Genomic DNA, 23,546 nt, shown 5'->3' with positions numbered 1-23,546 from the left:
TCTTTCTATCTATCTGTGTGTGTGTGTGTTTGTGTGTGTGTGTGTGTGTGTGTGAGAGACTGACCGTAGGGTGTGTGTGTGTGTGTGTCTGACCGTAGGGTGTGTGTGTCTGTGTGTGTGTGTGTGTGTGTGACTGACCGTAGGGTGTGTGTGTGTGTGTATGTGTGTGTGTGTGTGTGTGTCTGACTGACCGTAGGGTGTGTGTATGTGTATGTGTGTGTGTGACTGACCGTAGGGTGTGTGTGTGTGTGTGTGTGTGTGACTGACCGTAGGGTGTGTGTGTGTGTGTATGTGTGTGTGTGTGTGACTGACCGTAGTGTGTGTGTGTGTGTGTGTGTGTCTGACTGACCGTAGGGTGTGTGTATGTGTATGTGTGTGTGTGACTGACCGTAGGGTGTGTGTGTGTTTGTGTGTATGTGTGTGTGTGTGTGTGTGTGTGTGACTGACTGACCGTAGGGTGTGTGTGTGTGTGTGTGTGTGTGACTGACTGACCGTAGGGTGTTCCAGGCCCAAAGTCCTTGGCCGCCTCCAGCATGTACTGCCCCAGCAGCTCTGCGTTGGTGGGCCGAGAGGGGACCTTCCTGTCCAGCTTCTCGTAGAGGAACTCCTCGATCCTGGCACCTGGGATGGACGGAGAACGCCATCAGGGGACACGCAGCCACACAGAGACAGAAGGGAAGAATGGGGGATGGTTTAACAGAGAGAGGTGACCACGAGTGAGAAAACAGAGACAGGAAATGTGCACGCAGACACACACACACAACAAACACATACACATACACACACACAAACAGAGCTATGATGACGCTAGTCAACCTGTAGCTGCAGCTAACTCTAAGAGAACAGCTAAGAGGTCAACCACGTGGCACAGGGGACAGAGGGCACTTACACTAAATCGCTGTTTGGGTAGCGTACATGACATCAAATGATCAGGGCCACATCAGGACCAGATCAGGGCCACATGACATCACATGATCATGGACGACCGAGGATCATTAACTCATTGAGTGCCAAAAACGTAATATTACGTTTTTCCTTCCCATGCGTTGAGTGCCAAAAACGTAATATTACGTTTTTAGCTTTTTTTTAAATTACGAAACTAGACACTCTAACACACCTTATATGTGATTTTGGGAACTCTGTGATGAATGGAAATGAAATATATGACGATTGTGAAACTCATGAAAACGCACAATCTGGACATTTTATCATAACTCGGTTGCCGCTTTGGGTCGAATTAGTGACGCATGCACGTCAGGTCAAAACCAGGCCATTTTCGTGGGTCTATCACTAGATGGCAGTCTCGCCAGGTCTCGCTGATCACTTCCCGGAAAGTTCACACAAGTAAGTAACAGGCAACACTTCATATTTCATGAAAGACGTTATATCTCCATTTCTAGAAAAAAACAGTGATTTTGGTGAAAACTAGCCACTGTTTAGCTTGGGATTTCTCAGGAACAGAGGCGTGTAGAAATACACGGTGTGCACCCACTGAGAGCTTAAAGCCTCACCTTTTAAACGAGCCATTGTATGTGTTCATAGCTATAACACAGAATATGCTGTGGCTGTACAAAAATCATCAACAATGGTCTAGATTGCTGGCACTCTAGGACAAAGCTCCCGAAAACAGCTTGGCATTCAATGAGTTAAGAGGCATTACGGTAAATGAACTGAGGACAGTGAAGCACTGAAATATATTTTTAGGACTTTTTTTTACACCTTAACACTAGGTACATACACTTTTAGCTGTGGGTTATTCCTGTGATCTTTAAAAACTTGTGTTTTCCACATAGATGCATTTTAACTGGTTTCACCTTTAACATGGTTGGAAAAAGGATCATCAGAGAATCACTACTCAGTCTGCACTAAGTAGTGTCTTCCAGAGAGAGCTGTATCACTAAAGATCCTTGTGTCCAACTAAATCATTCTTACAGACTTGTAGTTTTGGTATGTTCATGGTTATCGTTAGTGTTCTGTATACATTTATTTAGTCTATTACTAATATTTGTGTCTTCATTTAGGCTGTATGACTTCCATTTAAACTCTTAATTTTAATGTTAATGTAATGTTAATTGATAGCATTCATAGTTAAGTCTCTTTAAGCATCTGCTAAGCACCATAAACACAAACATCTTGACATAAACATAAACAAACACACTATATACTGTAAGTGTATCTCTCTACAAATCATTATAAACATCTGTCCATCAGAGCTACCTGAAAGTACTCAACTTTTCATTTAAACAATATAAAATATAAAACAATAAAACAATTTAAACAATATAAAATATAAAACTACATACCAACCAGAAAACAGAAATGGAAAACGGTGTCCCACTTTATGTTAAGTGTCTTTATTACTGTTTAGTACTTTTATTATATTACTAGTGAATAACATGAACACATATCACATGTCCACAAACCTAGCTTCAATTGAGTGTTAATAGATATCAATATAGGCTTCTCAACATAAAACTCAAATGAAATTGTCCTTTTAGTTGTACTGCTGAAAGCAATGACACTTAATATAGCGTGGGAGCCAGCACTGCTATGGATCACAGATGGAACAGAAAGGGCTTGTGTCATCATCACGCAATAGCAGCATGAGGCGGTGCAGACAGAGGCCTGATACGGGACACGTCCAGGACCTTATCCTGCAATCACCTACTGGATCAGCTCCAGAGCAGGGCCAGAGCAGGGCCGCATCAGGGCCTTATCCTGCAATCACCTACTGGATCAGCTCCAGATCAGGGCCGCATCAGGGCCTTATCCTGCAATCATCTACTGGATCAGCTCCAGAGCAGAGGTAGATCAGGGCCACATCAGGGCAGCGTCAGGGCCGTATCAGGGCCGCATCAGAGCCGCGTCAGGGCCACATCAGGGCAGCGTCAGGACCAGATCAGGGCCACATCAAGGCTGGACGTGCTCCAGAGCCTGCAGCTGTCTGTCACTTTTAGTCCATGAGCTAATAAATGAGATATGAACACACAGCAGCTGCCTTTAGCGCCTCCGTGCAGGCCAGACCAGCCCAGACCAGACAAAACCAGCCCAGACCAGACCAGACACCAGCGAGAGCCTCCGTGCTGGCCAGACCAGCCCAGACCAAACCAGACACCAGCGAGAGCCTCCGTGCTGGCCAGACCAGCCCAGACCAGCCCAGACACCAGGGAGAGCTCGGTCCCCTGCACTCTCTCTCCCTGTCTCCCGGCCCAGACAGACAGCCCAGCTAGACACGGGCACACAGTCCCATCACCCCATGGGGTCAGTCATCTAACGCTGCCCCCTCAGGACCAGGACTCATCAAACCAGAGGGCCTGGAGCCAAGATGGAGTCTTAACATGCACGCCATCTGGTCCCCAGCAGAATCAGAATAATGGCTGCAGTGTCATACAAGTCAAAAACAAAAGTGACATTCTGAAACTGTGCTTCTTCAAATAATGCTGCCTTTCACAAATCTTCAAATATAGAGAAGGTTTTGTGTTTGTCCCTCTTTTATTTGGTTCATTACGTGGCAAACTGATTACATTGATTTAGATTATTGGAAGAAACACCGTTGCAGTAGAAAAGCTCCAGTACTTCCACCAACATGACCCCTGGCAAGTAGGATAAAAATAACACATACACAAAATAAAAGATTTTCTGTCAAAACGAAAAGTTATGTTACTCCATCATTTAATGAAAATAATACATTTCTACATTTCCCAAAACATAATATTCTGTAAACGTGTCCAGAGGTAATATAATGTTTTTCAACCTAATGAATCCAATTAAAAAATGATTGCGAACTTGAAATGAAAGACAAACGAAAGCCCACCAGTCACCTGGGCAACAAACAACTTTATATGCATCAATCTGAGAATTTTCCTGATAACTATACTTTTATCACAGAGTAACTTGTAGGTTTGTTCTAGACTAAAGATGACATTTTGATGAGAAGCTGCTAACATTGCCTACGCAGTGTTTTGTTATTTCTCATTCCAGATAAATACATCCCCTTTCAGATATTGCACAGAATCTGGTCAATATCTTTCCAGCAAACCATTTAATACAGACAGACAGACACAGAACAGATAGAAATGATAGAAATGGCAATTCCCAATCACAACCTTTTATACTGAGCTCACACTCAAACAAAAAACTAAGACATACCTTACAGGCAGGATATACCTGGCATGCAACTGAAGCATTTTGTTTGTAGAGCATAGAAATAGTTTTAGAATGTTTTTTCTAGTTTCATTGATTATAGTAGAAGCTAATTGATGCGGCATACACTACGCTAACGAATCACTTCAGTTATGTGCCTGGTGTTGTCTGCCTGTTAGAATTAAGGTGGAATGAAAGAGTAATGTTGGGGCTACTCATCAGTAGCTGTACTGTACTGTACGTGCCTTCACTCTGCCAGTAACCGTCTAGCAATTCTACCAGACAGTCCCATTCAGCTGTCTGTATCAAACACACAGCTACTGTGCGGTAGCCATATGATTTGGAATCAGGATGCTCGGGTGGGGTCAGGGTAGTCCACTGGTGAGGAGCAGAGATACTTACCGGTGTGGTCAACTGTAGCATGGGGAATCAGAGAGACAGGTTACAGCTCAGTCTTGCTATACTAAACACACACAGGCCTCACCGATGCAGCCTAAACACACACAAGCCTCATCAATGCGGCCTAATACCACTAAACACACACAAGCCTCATCAATGCGGCCTAATACCACTAAACACTCACAAGTCTCATCAATGCGGCCTAATACCACTAAACACACACAAGCCTCATCAATGCGGTCTAATACCATGACATTACATTACATTACATTACATTACATTTAGCAGAGACTTCTTGACCAAAGTGATTTACATATGTCAGCTATATTACAAGGGATTACATTGTCCCTGGAGCAACTTGGGGTTAAGTGCCTTGCTCAAGGGCACAACGGTGGAAGCCGACAATTGAACCGACAACTTTCAGGCTACTGCATGCTAGCCCAGCTCCTTAACCACTACACTACCACCGCCCTAATACCGTATGATGTAGTTCTGCAAGGGCTACTTAACAAAGCAGGAGCATCAGATACCCAGATGATATCAGTGAACAAAGCCCCAAACTTCATTGTGTGTGGTTTGTAGTGTTTTGTTTTGTTTTGAACCCGGATTGGCAATCTGGCTATTTGGTTAGAACTAACACGGATATCTTGCTTTGTGAAATAAGCCCTAGTCTGCTAAACTTATCAAATTCCTTATAAACCTGATGTTGTGTGTTGGAGTTGTCTGACAGTGTCATATGACCTCTCACATACACTACTGTTATCATCCAATAATAACACAAGCTTCTGAAATAGTCTCTGTTAGGTGATACAGCTGGATCCATTCTTCTTGTATGCGTATATATTAATCTAATTATATCTAAAAATAGCAGGTGGATGGTGGAAACACTTTATAAAGTGAAATTCTGTGAACAAAGACATAATAGAATTCCTGTAAAGGAAGATTGCAGTTTAATCTGATATAAAAGTTTATAAAACCACTGCCTGTGATACTGGCAAACTAAATCAATGTTCACATTATCATTAGCATATACACTGAGATCTTACACATGTAAAGCACATATAATGACGCAGTTGGTGACAAATAACATAAGACGACTAACACTTAACATGCAACGTTTCCCTTCAGCCTGAGGATTACAAACGCCTTATGAGAATACAAATGTGGTCTGCAGCAGTGAATATGCTATTTAAATAGTGTAGTATGTAAAATCATCTTTACCAGTATAAATCACATTTCCCAAAAAGGTAAAGCATTACATTGCCATGACTTTTGGATGGAAATAATTTAATCAAAATGTAATTGTTCTGGCTAAGCTTATATGAAACAACTTTCTGGATGCTGGTGATGTGTGTGTGTTTGTGTTATCAGTCCTCACTTGGGTTTGGCTGCAGTAGGTACTCTGTCTGTCTGAAGATCTTCTCGGTCCAGTTCTTGGTGCAGTCGGCTCTGGCTAGCAGGTTTTCAAAGTGAGCATCCAGCTCGGTCTTCTCTGCCTGTCCCAGATTCTCCTGTGTGAACTACGCAAAAGCAACATCTGATGAGGGCAGCTAATCAATACCATTACACAATTAGCCAGTCATCCGGCCATAAACCATTCATAGCAAACCAATCACACACCAAGTCTTTGTTTTCATCTGCTATAAAATAAATGATGCACAAGACTGCACCAAAATGTAAAACACACTGACATTCCTAAGTCAATAGTCTAGACAGCATTGGTCTATGTATCAATCACGTCAACAGTGTTATAACCTATATCAACAACATTTGGGTAGTAGCCTAGGCTAGCCTCGGCATACACAACAATGATCACAAGTTAAAGTGTGATTCATTTAAACCAAATTAGGCCTACTCGGTTATCCTGCTGCTTTGAGTTATAGACATCCTGTCTGCGTGAGTGGGAAGAATTTCTCCAATGGCATGGAAACGACCTGTGCGGAAACAACAACTCCTAACTCTCATAACCTTTCACCCAACTAGGCCTGTATTCCAACATGGATGGAACGTGGGAGGACGAACAGAAGCGCTTCAAGGATTATGCTACACCAAAACATCGGACACAACGACAACTCTCATACGCTCCCCTTTATCGTCTTCAAGTGAAACTCTAAAATAAATAGTAGGCTAGCCTAATTAGGCTAGTTTTATGATCGTGACACTTCTGCTTTAATTAGGCTATTTGTTGATGAGAACCAGAAGTGTTGACAGGGTAGACTATTCATCCATCACCCCCCTGGGCGACTTTCAATAGCGCATCATCACATCACGACCGAGTCAGCCGCGGTTGGTGGTAGGCTAGATGGACCACTTCACGGCTTTCTCCGTTTCATGTCTTATGTGCCCCACGCAACACATCTACTACGCTTCGGGTAAAGTCACGTAGGCCTAACTTTTTAGATGTCACGTCAAAATGTAAAGCAAACATAAAATGTATATGTTGAGTTTAGATTAGGTGACAATGAAGAGATCACTGATGCGATGATGGATATCCCACATTCGGATAGCTAATTTGTTGTCGCTGTCAGTTTCATTTTAAAGTCTGACTTTCGGTTCAACTGTTTGGCGAGTCGCGATACCAAGCTTACCTGGACAGCTCGAGAAAAAAAGACTCCCGCATCCGAGGCTAGTTTCTTTACACTAAAATCCATGATGTCAGCGAACGCAAGCTGTGTCTCCAGCGCATCTGTAGTAGGGCTCGGGCTCGGAGTGCGGCGGGGAACTGTGGATCACGCCAGAAGAGCAGTGCTGCTCACAGCAGAAAGAGCAGTCGCTCACACTGACAGAGGCATCGATGCGCTCGGAAATCGACTACTCGGCTTGTGTTTAAAGGAGCCTTTTGTATTTCATATGAGCTATCTTATGGTCGAGGTCCAGCTGTCACCGAGGAAACGATTCAGTGATAGGCTATGATATAAAACATCTGATTTTGATTATTTTATCAACTTATTATTAACAATGTTACTGGCTAGACAGGGCCTGTTAGTCCAGTCATTTTATGAAATTGCAATAGAAGCAAACCCAACTGATTTCGTATCCTCAATATGTCCTAAGTAGGCTAAGGGAAAAAAGCCCCGGAGAATCCCATAGGGGAAAGTTTGGAAAAAAAACAAATATAGCCTATTCATACGCCTAGGCTATTAATTTTTTCTCTCACGTGAATAGGGTAAACATTTTAACCTTTAGATATCACCATGAAAGTTACTGGATTACTTACATCAAGAAAAACAAAAAATGTATTATGTATATGTATATTTTTTTCAATTGTTTGTTAACATGGGCAAAAATACCACAACAGATCTAAACATTGGGTATAGCCAGGTAAAGAATGTTGTTGACAGATAACAGTAAAATACTTAATGTTAAGGTCTGAATGGAACCCATTTAGGCTACCCATAAGCATTAATACATAGAGGCTACTTTAAACCAGCCTTTATTAATTATTATTGCAGAGATGGGGTTTGGGGCTGGGTCCGTGGTCCTCTGCCCCTTATGGTGAATTTGTCTCTATAGTTTTTTACTGTAAGATTCCACAATTTTCACCTGGCTATAGGCCTATCCAATGTTTAGATATGTTGTGGTATGCAAATTAGCGCATAGGGCCTACATTATTATGCACCGTTTTCTCATGTTACCAAAATATTTTTAAAAAACTTGTAATACATTTTTTGTTTGTCTTAATGTAAGTAATCAACTCAGTAATTTCCATGGTGATATCTAAAGGTTAAACAGTTTAGCCTATTCACATGAGAAAAACAATGAATAGGCATATGAATGGGCTATTTAGGTCTTTTTCTAAACTTTCCCCTCATGGGATTCTTTGGGGCTTCTTGTCCTTACTCAGGACATATTGAGGATACAAAATCAGTTGAGTTTGCTTCTGCTTCTTTTTTTCTCTCTGCAGTGATCAAAATATTTTGCTGGACGCTGGCTAAAAACGAGAAGCCCATGGTTGCAGCTTGCACTCGGAAACTAGAACAGTGCAAAAAATAGTGCTGTTACTGAATAGTCATGCTTCCACATGATGTAGCCTATCAATTGGTCTGAAACACTTAACCAGAGCCACACTTAACGGTTCTTTGGCTTTTCCACAATCGATCATAGGCTATGTCTCTAAAAGTTGATGGACAAAATACATGTGATGTGACTACGTCGTGCACAGATCCTTTATGGGTTTTGTCTGCCTGCATGGTTTATTATAGGCTATGGGGCAGTTCCAGCGTTATGGATGTGACAATTGGACTCATATTGGTAAACAAAATAGAGTGGGGGCAACATTAGTATCAGTGAATTCATTTGCATAACTTTTAATGCAACCTCTGTCCTCTGAATACTGAGAAATCCTCTAATTTCATATAATCAATTTTATCCTAAGAATACAAGGCATTTTATCAGCGTTATGGATGTGACATGAAATGGACACACTTTTGTGAGAGATTACAGGTTTTCTACAAACTCTGTGAATTTTGAAGGAAACTGCCGAAACTATGATATATGTAGCATGAAGGAGACTTGAAGGAACACAAAAAGTGTGTTTTTGAAACTATGCGTAATTTTTGTAATGCATTATGTAGGAAAAACTGGCGTTATGGATGTGACGGTTTCACGTTATGGATGTGACGTGTCTGAACCAGTCCTTGACAAACTACATAAAACACATAATTAAGTAGTGAATTTTGATATGAAACAATTGAAATAGTAATCATGAAAAACTAGCGATGAAATTATTGCTTCCTCAGTGCCCACTAAGATCCACAGGAAGAATCAGGACAACAAGTCATTTAAAATATAAAAAATAAATTAATTTTTTTCTTTTACCATCATCATTTTTGGTCAGTGATTCCCGGGTTACTGAAACACCAGGGAACATGATACTTGGTGGCCACTCCCCTAAATAACTAGCCCTACCTGAACCGTTGCACCCAAGATGACAAAATATTTATGGTATGTTAGTCTCAAGAGCCCGCATCAACCTACCCACTCATTTGTGATTTGCACACATAAAGTACATGCACGGGCACGTGCACACACGCACATGCACACACACACACGCACGCACGCACAGTCGCACACATACAGACAGGCAAGCACACACACACATAAACACATACAGACAGGCAAGCACACACACACACACATGCACAAACACCCACCCACATGAATGCAGACACATAAACACACACACACAAAAAGTCAGCCATCTTCACCAGCTAACACGATAATCCAGTTACTGTACAACAACAGTATGACAGTTAGATTTTCGCTCAGATCGCTCAGATTTTCATTATTAGGCCACTTGAAAATAGGCTATGGCTAGGCTAATCACTGGAGGTATTTTAATATTATGTTTGTTTTGCTAATGCTTAGGCGAGGCCTCCCTGTGGTTTTGATCAACCTAATAATCTTTGAAATGTCAATTGTAAACACTAAGGTTACATGCGTTGAAACTGACATGCCACCAGAACAGACGTTTTATCGGCTTTGAGGTATAATAAAGTCTCCAGTCTTGTAAATTGACATATAACATCCATAACGTCACATCCATAACGCACCATTAAAGGTTTGAAAAGTAAGAAAGGGGCACAATTTGGTCATCACACTTTACATTGATATAAATCAGCTTTGCACAGACACTATGGACATTGTCGCATCAACACTTTATGTGTAGCATAAACTTTTCCTATAAAACGTTATGGATGTGACATGGCCATGGAACTTGCTGACTTAAAAACAAAAGCCTTACAAATGTAAGGAGTTGTGCTCTTAAAGGCAAGCTGAGCATAGACATTGCTCTACCATTCCCTTGTCAATCTGGAATTTGTCAAATGACACAATTTGTTTCTACCTTGGGTCCATTTATCCACTTTTTAAATATGTATAATATTACCATGTAAAAAATGTTGTTTCTGGTATGGTTGAACACCATATTTATGATGTAAAAAGAGAGTCATTCTCCATCAAATTCAATCAGATCAGTTACAAACAATAAAATATTGACCTAAATGAAGATTTTAACAACAGTTCTATTTGCGTATGCACAACTTTTTTTTCCATGGTAAGGATGACCTTTACATGGAATTGCCCTATAGCTTTTACAATGCTATCTTTGAGCTGGCCTATTGCAGGCACTTCTTTCTTTTTTTCTTTCTTTCTTATTTATTTAGCCTATTTATTTATTTATCTTTTATTATGTGTAGCTTACCTTTATTTATGAAAAACAGCACCGTAAAATAAAATATTAATCAGTTTCCATATCTGTTTTCTTCACACAAAATAGCCTCCCATATAAAATTGTAAACATGGTGAGCTTAGACTATATATTCCATTACACAACAGTGGCCATTCCAGTTACTCAACAAAGCATTAAGACTTGAGAAGAGTTGACATTCGCCACTTACAGTATATCTGTCAATGTGCCTACAAAACCATAGGCACATCATGTTTATCCTTGAAAACTATACAGTATTTGGTAAATTGCAGTACTTTTGTTTTTCATTTTTTCTATCTAATTATGATGTGCCTATCTTCCTAATTCTTTAATTGATTCTATCTTTCTGTCAGCTGCTCTACTAAATTGCAGTATTTTTCATTTCTCTATCTAATTGCCACCTATCTGCCATAACCCTCTATCTGCCCATCGTCCTGCTTTTCTATAAGTGCTTCTATCTTTCTCTCAACTGCTCTCACACATCACACTCCCTTTCCCATGGCTTCCTGTTTGTGTTCTCTTCTTGGCTACTTGGTGTGGTTCTGCGCCCACTGGGAGAACCTCTGAGCGTACGCCGTTGGGCTGACGGTGGAGAACGCCCTGCCGGGGAACCGGATTCTCTTCCACAGGTTCTCCAGCCTCTTCTTCAGTCCGTACACAGTGAAAATGTCCACCACGCCCACAAAGTAGCGCAGCTCGGGACCATCGATGACGTGCACTGGGTTCTTGAACTCCGGCAGAAGCCTGCGGTTCTGGTCATGGAACTCCTGGAGTTCTGTGGAGTGCCGGTGGGGAAGTTCCTGTAGGGGGGTTCCGGTGACTGGATCCTCTGCAAGGGCATGGGCCTGGCCCCTTGATTGGTCCGACTGCAGCAGGGCTGAGTCCTCCTCCACCAAAGTAGCAGGGATCTTTAGAGGCTCCTGCTCAGTAGGGTCTGTTTCTATATCCACAGATCTATACATATTGTAAATATGAAAAACATAAGTAAGACTGTGGTGTGATTATATTTTTCAACAGTAAAGTCATTACAGTAAAGCTATCTATGTATCTGTCTATTTATCAATCTATCTATCTCCAGTGCTTGAAAGTGTGTGAACCCTTTGAACAGTTTTAGAGTTTTCTGTTGTTTTATCATGATTTTCTTATTTTATCATCACCAGTTTTTAAATATGGTGTGTATATTTATCAAATTCATGGACATACCCTTCACTATAGAGATTGGCATGGGGTACCTTCCATAACATCATCTCTCAATGCAAATCAAACCAGCTAATAGGCTAACAGAAATAACACCATGCCAATCTCTGGTGAAGGGTATGTGATGATGTGGGGCTATTTTAATTCCAAAAGCCAAGGGAACTTTATCAGGATGCATAGTATCCTGGATCCATGAAATAACTGGCCTTTAAAAATAAAAATCTGCCTGCCTCTATGGGAATTTAACATAGGGGTGTGTATACGTATGCCCCCTGTATTTTAAGGAAGAACATATTTATTTACGATACGTAATTCATTCAAAAAGAAAATTGGTGTCCTTCAAGGATAGACTTTTTTCTCATTTTCTTAATTAAGGCATTAAGATCAATTTCCAAAAGATTTTTTATTCCTCTTTTTAGTCCACTTTAGCATGGGGGTGCTAACTAAGCACAACTGTATCTATTTATCAGTCTCTGACTTCAAACATCAAACCTATCATGCTGTATCTATACACTGGACTTAGTTGATGTAAATAAAATTATACGGAAAACAATTACATTAACATTCTTGGGGCGTAGAGAAGATTTGAAAGCAATACAAAATAAGCCTCTGTGCAAACCACTCAAACAACTTAAAACGGTATGTTCCATTACAGAGAAAACTAAATTGAGAAATTGTAGTTGACTTTAACAAAGTTATATGGTGTGAAGACCCTCCACTTCCCCTGCTGTCTGTGTAGAGGCCTATGCATTGACTGTGGGGTTGTTAATTGACTGATTGCATCTGGAGTGGGCGACTGGGTGTGGTCTATATAAGCCTGAAGATCAGCCTCACTAGGGGTCGGACCCTCTCTGACATTCTGACTCTTGCACTCACACACATCGAGACTTTCATTCACCACATCCACACACATGCAGACACTCAACATCCACTTATTTGCACACACACTTTTCTTCTTTCCCAGTCTGCTCACACATCCATTCTCTGTCATTACTGGTATTTCCATCTTTGCAACTGCAACCAGAAGCCCTATCATATACCCTATAGACACCGTTTTTCTGTTAGTAAATAAACTTAGGTATTGAAATTGCATTTGGTGTTGGCCTCCATTTCATGTTTACTGTCCACACCAGCTCGGCCCAAAAACAATTACATTAACATTCTTGGGGTGAAGTGACTGATTGAAAGCAATAGAAAATAAGTCTCTATGCAAACCAACTCTATGCAAACCAAAACTTAAAACGATGTGTTCCATAACAGAGAAAACTTGGTAAAACTTTACTTGACAGTATCGACATAAGAGTGACATGACACTGTCATGACACATGAACCCTAACCCTAACCCTAACCCTAACCCTAAACCTAACCCTAACCCTAACTTGTTATGACAAAAACCGAATGTCACTTAATAACAGAAGCGTTATGTCATAAACATTTATGATTTGTTTATGACACGTTCATGACAGTGTCATGTCACTCTTATGTCAATACTGTCAAGTAAAGTGTAACCGAAAAGTTAATTGAGACATTCTTAGTAATATCTGTCTGATGCATAATCTGTTATGTAAAATATGATGTTATGCTTTGACCCACACCTCAGTGAGTGTGCATAATGATGAGGACACTGAGTACGTACATGGTGGTCCGGAGGACAAGGGTCGCGAGGTCGTGGTTCTGGTCGATCTCGTCCAGATGCAGGGGCTGATGGGCCAACAGGATGCTGTAGTCCAGAACATTTAGGCTGCGCAGGAACTCAGAGTCCAGCTGCACCTGACGGACCAGCCAGGACCGGTGCTCGCCTGCCAATAGGAAGACAGCAGCAGTGAGTGGCTTTACACTCCCTATGGCCACTGACGCTTTCATTTCACAGTGACACGCTTAACGTTGGGTTTGAGTGAGTAATTCGACCTATAAACCTTAAAATAGAACATTTTTACCGAAAACACTTATTGTACTCATGCAAGAAATCTCCCGCCCAACAAAAACCCATCGCTTCAATGTCAAATGGATTTATAATGTTGATTGTGAGATTGCACGCAGATGTGAGATCAGATCTCAAAGTGAGTTTTCACACCCTTGGTGTGCTTTTCACACATAATCTGTGCTGCCCTCACTGTGTTCTCCTTACCCAGGTTGATGTGTTGCCCTGACTGTGTTCTCCTTACCCAGGTTGATGTGTTGCCCTGACTGTGTTCTCCTTACCCAGATTGATGTGTTGCCCTGACTGTGTTCTCCTTACCCAGGTTGATGTGTTGCCCTGACTGTGTTCTCCTTACCCAGGTTGATGTGTTGCCCTGACTGTGTTCTCCTTACCCAGGTTGATGTGTTGCCCTGACTGTGTTCTCCTTACCCAGGTTGATGTGTTGTCCCTCAAAGTTCATGTCCTTCAGTACCACAATGCGCTGTGTGTCTTCAGCGGGGGGGTTGGTCCAGCGTCCCACCTCACAGCCCTTCACGTCATATCTGAGGAGGACAGAAGCGGTATTGGTGAGATAACACGTCACACCCACGAGATACCACACGTCAGGCCAGACAAAACTCAAGACTGCAGGACCACATGTGCCCAATGTGCAATTTTACACATAAATGCTGCCATTTAAATATATAAGTAAGTATATATACTTGGGTAATGGGTATATATAGTATATTGGAATAAATGCAGAGACCCTCACAAGATCAAAAAAGTAAGTATATATACTCTTTTGATCCAGTGAGGGTCTCTGCATTTATCCCAGTCCGTGAATTAGTGAAGCACACTCAGCACACAGTGAACACGCAGTGAGGTGAAGCACACACTAATCCCGACACAGTGAGCTGCCTGCTACAACAGCTGCGCTCGGGGAGCAGTGAGGGGTTAGGTGCCTTGCTCAAGGGCACTTCAGCCGTGGATGTGGGCATGGGAGAGCAGTGAGGGGTCAGGTGCCTTGCTCAAGGGCACTTCAGCCGTGGATGTGGGCACGGGAGAGCAGTGCTCAACCACTTCCCCCGCCCACATTTTTACCACTGGTCTGGGATCGAACCGGCAAGCCTTCGGTTACAAGCCCGAAGCCCTAACCAGTAGGCCACTGCTGCCCCATTTGATGCATTGCCCCAGATTAAGCCACTGGATAATTTACGTCTGCGGTCTCCTGGCAGGGTACCGTCCGTTACACATCCAACAGCTAACATTCAACCAAAGGCCAAACAGCCAGATGATAAAAATTGCATGCAGTAATATTATATATCACACATGGTGCTTTAATCTGTAATATTATATATCACACATGGTGCTTTAATCTCAGTTCCAGTAATATTATATTTCACATGGTGCTTTAATCAGTAATATTATATATCACACATGGTACAGTAATATTATATATCACACATGGTGCTTTAATCTTAGATCCAGTAATATTATATATCACACATGGTGCTTTAATCAATAATATTATATATCACACATGGTGTAGTAATATTATATATCACACATGGTGCAGTAATATTATATATCACACATGGTGCTTTAATCAATAATATTATATATCACACATGGTGCAGTAATATTATATATCACACATGGGGCATTAATCAGTAATATTATATATCACACATGGTGCAGTAATATTATATATCACACATGGTGCTTTAATCAGTAATATTATATTTCACACATGGTGCTTTAATCTGTAATATTATATATCACACATGGGGCTTTAATCAGTAATATTATATATCACACATGGTGCAGTAATATTATATATCACACATGGTGCTTTAATCAGTAATATTATATTTCACACATGGGATATCACACATGGTGCTTTAATCAGTAATATTATATACATGTATCACACATGGTGCTTTAATCAATAATATTATATATCACACATGGTGCTTTAATCTGTAATATTATATATCACACATGGTGCAGTAATATTATATATCACACATGGTGCTTTAATCAGTAATATTATATATCACACATGGTGCAGTAATATTATATATCACACATGGTGCTTTAATCTGTAATATTATATATCACACATGGTGCTTTAATCAGTAATATTATATATCACACATGGGGCATTAATCAGTAATATTATGTATCACACATGGTGCAGTAATATTATATATCACACATGGTGCTTTAATCAGTAATATTATATTTCACACATGGGATATCACACATGGTGCTTTAATCAGTAATATTATATACATGTATCACACATGGTGCTTTAATCAATAATATTATATATCACACATGGTGCTTTAATCTGTAATATTATATATCACACATGGTGCAGTAATATTATATATCACACATGGTGCTTTAATCAGTAATATTATATATCACACATGGTGCAGTAATATTATATATCACACATGGTGCTTTAATCAGTAATATTATATATCACACATGGTGCTTTAATCAGTAATATTATATATCACACATGGTGCTTTAATCTCAGTTCCAGTAACAACTCAATTGATTTCTATACCGGTTGTATGTTCAGTAATAATTGTAGCAATTAATTGTTCAGTAATAATTGTATTCTATACACAACACCTGCAGGCAGCAGGTAGAAGCAGGGGCGAGTGCAGCAGGTAGACGCAGGTGTGAGTGCAGCAGGTAAGCAGGTGTGAGTGCAGCAGGTAAGCAGGGGCGAGTGCAGCAGGTAGAAGCAGGTGTGAGTGCAGCAGGTAAGCAGGTGTGAGTGCAGCAGGTAAGCAGGTGTGAGTGCAGCAATGAGTGTCCAATATTCCAATATATGGTTTAATGTTCTGCATTATGTCCAATATTCCAATATGTGGTTTAATGTTCTGCATTTCTCATTAGTGGGTCACTTTGATACTAAAAGTATGATTCTAGGTAATGACTGTATGATATCTGTACTGTCCCTGTGTATATCTGAGTGTGACTGTATTTAGAGATAAGCGGGAATATTATGTCTTTGCAGTGTTTCACTGTTCTACATGGCTGCGTCAGTAGCTATCTGTTCCGGATTGCCAGGCTGCCACTAATCAGAGTCTGATTCAGTGTAGTCCACATGAGATGGGATGACCAACGCCATCTCCTGTCAGCCTGGAAGGATACTTAAACCCTAACTATTTCCTTGTCTAGTTAGAGCAGCTGATGGATCTTTAGGTGAAGTCATGCTGTCTCTCCCTTGATGCGCATCATTGTAAATAAACTCTGTTCCTGATTTTTCATACTATTGGTCTGACTGGGTCTCTATTAAATCTATGGTATCAAAATTACCATCAGAGTGCAGCAGGTAAGCAGGTGTGAGTGCAGCAGGTAAGCAGGTGTGAGTGCAGCATGTAAGCAGGTGTGAGTGCAGCAGGTAAGCAGGTGTGAGTGCAGCATGTAAGCAGGTGTGAGTGCAGCAGGTAAGCAGGGGCGAGTGCAGCAGGTAAGCAGGCATGAATGTACTCACCTGGCTGTTATCCTCTCGTCGGGATAGAAGACGCTCTGCATCACAATGAAATATTTCTGAAAAAGAAAAGTGTCCAAACCTGAGTCTCACTTCACTACTTACACAGACGCTGCTGAGCCCACACAGACGTTGTGTCTGTGGTTTGTCATATAAGAATGTGATGATCAGTTACCTTTACGTCACCATGAATGATGATGCGGTGCACACCTATATGAAGACATGGAGGACACATTCATTACATTCCACACCTGTATTAAGACATAGAGGACACATTCATTACATTCCTCACCTGTATTAAGACATGGAGGACACATTCATTACATTCCACACCTATATTAAAGGAACCGTATGCAAGAAATGTATTTCAATTAATCATAAAATGGCCCTGATATGTCACTAGACATTAGGAAATCGTGTTTATTTCAAATACTTATATCACTGACAACAGTAGTCCGGCCAGGATATTGTCATTTAAAAAGTGAAGTTGCGGCCCTCAACTGATGTTGATGTTGTGTTTTGTAATGTCATGTTGTGTTTTGGCCTGATGCGCCACCCTCCACCTATCTACTAATCACAAAGTCAGTGGTGTTTCGGCATCCGGGTTGGCAACCTCGAGTCAGGGGGGAGGGGATACACCGCTCTAGAGTAATTTGAAAGTGATTGCAGTACCACTTTCGGCCACAATCTTACATATGGTTCCTTTAAGACATGGAGGACACATTCATTACATGTCATGATTTCTATTGTGACAATATCATAATATCCCAAATAGATGAGCAGCTCTGGTCCAGGCTTTGATGTGGTGCTGATGTGCCATATCACGATCAAATCAGCACTAGCTCCTTTGTAGCTATCCGCCACCAGCTGCTGTCTAATAAAAGGGACATCATGAGAAGTTCTCATGTTCCTTACCCAGGAACCACACCATCAGTAAGTGGAGATATCATGAGAGGTTCTCACGTTCCTTACCCAGGAACCACACCATCAGTAAGTGGAGATATCATGAGAGGTTCTCACGTTCCTTACCCAGGAACCACACCATCAGTAAGTGGAGATATCATGAGAGGTTCTCATGTTCCTTACCCAGGAACCACACCATCAGTAAGTGGAGATATCATGAGAAGTTGAGAAGTTGTCATGTTCCTTACCCAGGAACCGCACCATCAGTGAGTGGGGATACTTGTCTAGATGCTCCATGTATTTCTTCAAGTTAGACAGGAGGAAGTTGACCTCACGTTTATTCTGGGTCTTCAGGAAGTAACATTTATCATTCCTGTACCGTACAAGAAACATATTTAAAACAAACTCAACTGAGGTAAAACACTTGGATGATGCATAACTGAAAAACAGGAATTCAATGTTCTGTGTGTCAGTGCTAGATGATTTCCTGTGTTCTGTGTGTCAGTGCTGGATGATTTCCTGTGTTCTGTGTGTCAGTAGATGATTTCCTGTCTGTATTCCACACTAAATCCATAGAATAGTCAGTCATATAGTGTATGCTTTCTGTCTGTGTGAGTGAGTATGTGAGCATGTATGTGGTATATCTATGCAACTATGTGTGTGTGTGTGTGTGTGTGTGTGTGTGTGTGTGCGTGTGTGTGTTCTCTTCACTCATTAGTGCCACTGGTTTAATTGTCTGCGTGCTAAGCACTCACGTGAGGTAGAAGTCGGCCTTGCTCTTGGAGTTGCTGATGAACTGCAGGTAGCCATCGGTAGAGAGGGACGTTTGGTAGCCTCGCTCGCAGATGTCAAGCGCTCGCCGCAGACTGACAAACACAGGGCCCGCAAACGTCTGCATCTCAAACCCCTTCAGACCACAACCAGCCAGGGATGGTGTGGATGACAGGAAAATATGCATGTGTGTGTGTGTGTGTGTGTGTGTGTGTGTGTGTGTATGCGTGAGAGAGAGAGAGATCATATATTTCTTTTTGTGTGTAGATGAGTGTGTGTGAATGTATGATTCCAAATTTCTGTGTGTGTGTGTGTGTCAGTGTTGCACGGTCTGCCCGAAATTAAGCGGTCGCCCGCGGATGATCGCGGTCACCCGCGGTTATGAGTCGTAAACAAAATATTTTAATGATATTCGGGTCATTTGCGGGCGGGTCAGTTAAAATGAATTAAATATATATTTTCTACAAATAGGCCTACTTAAAATATCACAAGAAGGCTAGCTAGCATCAATACAGTAAAGCATCAATACAGTAAAGTCAACAGTAAAGAAGCTGAAGACGCGAGTTAAAATAATAAAGACACCCCTTCAGGAAAAGCGATATAGGCTATGGGAAATATTGGGAAAAGTTCTTAAAGAAGATGACAGTAGTACACTATGGTATATGGTCTATGTAGGCCTACTTCTTGAAGCCATTTATGTATGACAGCCAAAACGGGCAGCCTACAGGAATAAATGTTATGGCACAGACTACACAGCCATATCTACCGGTATAGGTTCGCGCATGCATAAAAGTTACCTTAGTTCGTTGTGTTTGTGACTTTAAACAGTGGATGTGCTTTAGTAAAGCTTTGTGCTTCATTCAGCATTATAAACCAGATCTTACGCTAACGTTTTGACCAGCAATGTATCTCTTGCCTACCTTGCCTCACCATTTCTGTTTTCGAAAGAAAGATGTATGTCCATGGCCTTCAAATCTTATCCTAGTGTTCTAATCCTTGGTGGTTGCGTGCGTGCTTGCGCTCTTATTCTCATTCTCTGTCCTGCGCAAACATATGTCCTGCATGCCTACTGCGTGTAGTTCTACTGCATAAAGTTTCGCAAATAAATTAGTTTGTTTTACAGAAATGGCCTACTGTCACACTGTATGCCGGCTATAACCAAAAGCACACATTTTGTAAATAAGCGGGTCGGATCGCGGGTCGGGTATAATTTTGTCCTAATTAATATTCGCGGTCCGAGTTGCGGTCGGGTTGATTAAAATATCGGGCGACCGCGGGCCGCTTGTGACCAAACCCGCGCAACACTGGTGTGTGTGTGTGTGTGTGTGTGTGTGTGTGTGTGTGTGTGTGTGTGTTACTGAGAAGGAATGCAGGCTTACCTCATGCACCTGACACTCTTCCTTGTTATAGTCATCTACGGTCAGCTCAGTCTAGCAAAGAAAGAACAGAAGATCAAATATCTTATTATGGCCAGATGACTGTACAACCCCAAAACAGAAAAAGCTGGGACGCTGTGTTAAATGCAAATAAAAACAGAATGTAATAATCTACAAATCTCTTAAACTCATATTTAGTTGCAAAAAGGACACAGACAACATATCAAATGTTGAAAATTACAAATTTGACTATTTCATGTAAAATATATGTTTAATTTTGAATTTGATACCAGCAATATGTTTCAAAAAAAGTTGGGACGGGAGTAACAAAATGCTGGAAAAGTTGTGTAATGATAAAAAAAACAAAAGGAGGAATGTTTCACAACTAATTAGGGAACTGGCAACATGATTGGGTATGAAAAAGAGCATCCCAGAGAGGCAGGGTCTCTTAGAAGTAAAGATGTAGGGGTATTCATCACTCTGTGTAAACCATGCACAAATGATGAAAAAATGTAATTTAAATGCTTCGTAACATGATATTGTAAAGAATTTGGGGAGTTCATCACCTACAGGACACAATATTAATAAAAATTCAGAGAATCCAGAGAAATCTTTGCAAACAAGGGATAGAGCTGAAAAACAATATTGGATGGCCGTGGTCCTTTGGGCCTCAGATGGCACTGCATCAACACCAGACCTGTCTCTGTAAAGAAAATCATTGTATGGGCTCAGGAAAACCTCTGATAACCACTGTCTATGTGCACAGTTTGATACTCAATTCAAAAACATTAACCATGCAACAGCCAAAATTGTATTTAGACATGATACAAAAAATACCACCATCTTATCTGGGCCTGAGCTTGTGTAAAATGGACTGAGGTAACAGGGGGAAAAGTCCTGTGACCAATCGAAATGTGCCATTCTTTTTGGAAATCATGGACTCATCTGGGCTAAAGAGGAGAGGGCCTCTCCAAGTATCCAAGTATGTCCAACCATACAACTTGTTTTAGGGCTCAGTTCGAAACCCAGCATCTATGACGGTGTGGAGGTGCATTCGTGCCTACAGCATGGGCATCTTGCACATCTGGCCAGGCACAATCAATTCTGAATGATGTATACAGGTTTTGAGCAATACTGCCATCCAGGCAGTATCTTTACCAAGGAAGACCTTGAATATTTCAGGAAAACAATGGCAAAATTAATTCTGCACATATTTAAATGTCTCCAGAGGAAGAGTCCAGGTGCTAAAATTGCCTGTCTGCAGTCCAGACCTGTCAAATTAGTGGTGTATCATGGAATGAAAAACATGACTAAGAATACCCCATACTGTTGAGCAACTGAAATCCTATATCAGGTTAGCCTGGCGAGCCAGACCCACATTAAAATGTAGGGTCTGGGGACTCACCGTTCGCAGTGCTCAGTCCGAGGGGCGGGATAATCAGTTGTCTTTCAAATTCCCTCTGCACACAATAGGCAATAGGATATTTGTTTTCAAGTAGCAGGGAATTCAAGCCAAACCTTTGCAACTCTGCCATCAATCATTATGTTAAGCCCACCAAACGACTCTATACACGATTTCAATGTACTGATTAAGTTTAGATTTCTGGAGCTCACAAGCCAACGGAGAGTTGCTAGACTAGCCCTTTGCTGCCGCTAGGGGCGCGTCTAGATTTCTAGGCTAATATCGGGTAGTAATGGGACAACATTTCATTCTCAAAACTCTAGCAACTGGTCTCCTCAGTTCCTAAACATTTACAGAATTTTGTTAAATGAAGAGGTGAAGCTGCACAGTGGTAAACATTCCCTGTCCCAACTTTTGTTGAAACATGTGCATCAAATTCAAAATTAACATATATTTTCCATGAAATAGTCCAAATTTTCATTTTCAACGTTTGATACTATGTCCTTTTTGCTGCTAAATATGGGTTTACGAGACTTGTATATTATCACATAATCACATAAATGTTTTATGCTCTTTTCACATGCTTTTTGATTTTGAGAGTGTGACTAAGAGTCTTTGTACAAGGCCACTCAGTTCCAGTCCCTCTTACCTGTGCGGGCTGGTCAACGGCGGACTCTAGCGCTGCGGAGAGGCCATCTTTCATCATGACGGTCAGGTTGTAAAACTCATGATCCTCACCGATCTCGAAAAGACCCAGCAACCTCCAGCGGCGGGTCAGGCGAGCCCACAGGCGCCTGCCAACGGTGCCTGAGCGCCGCTGTTTCTTCTGTTTCTTCGGCCTCTCCATCTAAGGACCAAGGAAGGACATGTCGGTTGGTTTTTACATCAAACTGATTTGTAAAAGAGAGTTAAAGGCCAGTGCGCAATGGGGATGCTGATGCTGATTCCAACATCAAGGCCCCTGTTCCTCGTCTGAATCAATTAGCCCAGTCTGCTGGGTAGTTAGTATAAAGTTAAGACATGTAGGCTAATACTGATTATCTTTTGGCTGGCTAGCTCATTGGCGGAAGATGAGAATGGGAATGCAATGTAGGCTACTGCAGGCTACTGCAAGGCGCCATAGATGCGGACCGGTCAAATGATCAGACAATTCTGATGCATTAATCTGTGTATTCAATGTGACAGATTATTTTAAAACGTTAGAACAATTTCAATGTAATCTTAACGATAGCCTCCTAGCTTCCCTTACAGGTAGAATAGCCTACATACATTAGCCTAATGTAATATATCAAAGCCTACTCCTCTGTGTGTAGACTAAGCTACTGGAAGCTCACAAAACAACCAAAGCCGTCATTGGCGTGGTTTGATAGCCTACCGTGGGGCTCTGTTGGTCTTGATCCGAATGATCTTGAATGTCAGTCAATCCAGTGCGGATGCGTGTGTCCCACATTCCACACCTGTCAGGTCAGACAGGATTTTAAGGGTGTGCCTTTCCAGGTGTGTCCCACGTCACCAACGCCAGCGTCTTCTCTACACACGCTGTCCCACTTGACCTGATTCGAACCGTTATTTTTGTCTTCAAGGAGAGCTATAAGAACAAGATATATAAGAAACCTCACTGTAAATATGTGTGCATAAATAATTCATTTTAATCATGTGTTGCCTAAGACCAGTGTGCAACCATGGGCGGACTGGCCATCTGGCATACCGGGCATTTTCCCGGTAAGCCGACG

General features: G+C 41.4%; 2 protein-coding genes across 14 annotated transcripts in view; both read right to left on the bottom strand.

Annotated features, from left to right (window-relative positions):
* The window catches only part of sh3glb2a (SH3-domain GRB2-like endophilin B2a), a 28,616-nt gene extending 20,911 nt beyond the window's left edge, over nt 1-7,705 (bottom strand). For 2 of the 12 annotated variants that reach the window (XM_042100601.1, XM_042100610.1), the window contains exons 1-4: nt 7,131-7,703; nt 5,921-6,062; nt 4,546-4,557; nt 493-621 (exon numbers count right to left, since the gene is read on the bottom strand). In XM_042100601.1, the coding sequence (XP_041956535.1) occupies nt 493-621; nt 4,546-4,557; nt 5,921-6,062; nt 7,131-7,193 (346 nt within the window). In that variant the 5' untranslated portion in view covers nt 7,194-7,703. Of the gene's footprint in view, nt 1-492; nt 622-4,545; nt 4,558-5,920; nt 6,063-7,130 lie in introns of all 12 variants that reach the window. The other 10 variants (XM_042100603.1, XM_042100606.1, XM_042100599.1 and 7 more) reach the window with 7 other exon arrangements.
* Nucleotides 7,706-10,545: 2,840 nt separating this feature from the next.
* Nucleotides 10,546-23,255, bottom strand: LOC121715166 (phosphatidylinositol 4-phosphate 5-kinase-like protein 1). Of its 2 annotated transcripts, XM_042100596.1 has the most exons (10): nt 23,189-23,255; nt 22,463-22,660; nt 20,415-20,465; nt 19,020-19,171; nt 18,513-18,637; nt 17,537-17,571; nt 17,365-17,420; nt 14,298-14,410; nt 13,584-13,746; nt 10,546-11,704 (listed from the first exon to the last, which is right to left on the bottom strand). In XM_042100596.1, exons 2-10 carry the CDS (start codon nt 22,658-22,660, stop codon nt 11,278-11,280), a joined length of 1,320 nt encoding a protein of 439 aa, XP_041956530.1. In that variant the 5' UTR covers nt 23,189-23,255; the 3' UTR covers nt 10,546-11,277. The 2 variants fall into 2 exon arrangements, with proteins under 2 accessions (XP_041956530.1, XP_041956531.1); XM_042100597.1 differs by lacking the exons at nt 22,463-22,660; nt 23,189-23,255 and having other exon boundaries at nt 19,020-19,130.
* Between the last annotated feature and the right edge of the window lie 291 nt (nt 23,256-23,546).

The sequence above is a fragment of the Alosa sapidissima genome, chromosome 8 (genome assembly GCF_018492685.1).
Source record: "Alosa sapidissima isolate fAloSap1 chromosome 8, fAloSap1.pri, whole genome shotgun sequence".
NCBI lineage: Eukaryota > Metazoa > Chordata > Actinopteri > Clupeiformes > Clupeidae > Alosa > Alosa sapidissima.
The sequence above is the reverse complement of the archived record's forward strand: the minus strand, read 5'-3'. Positions and strand labels throughout refer to the sequence as shown.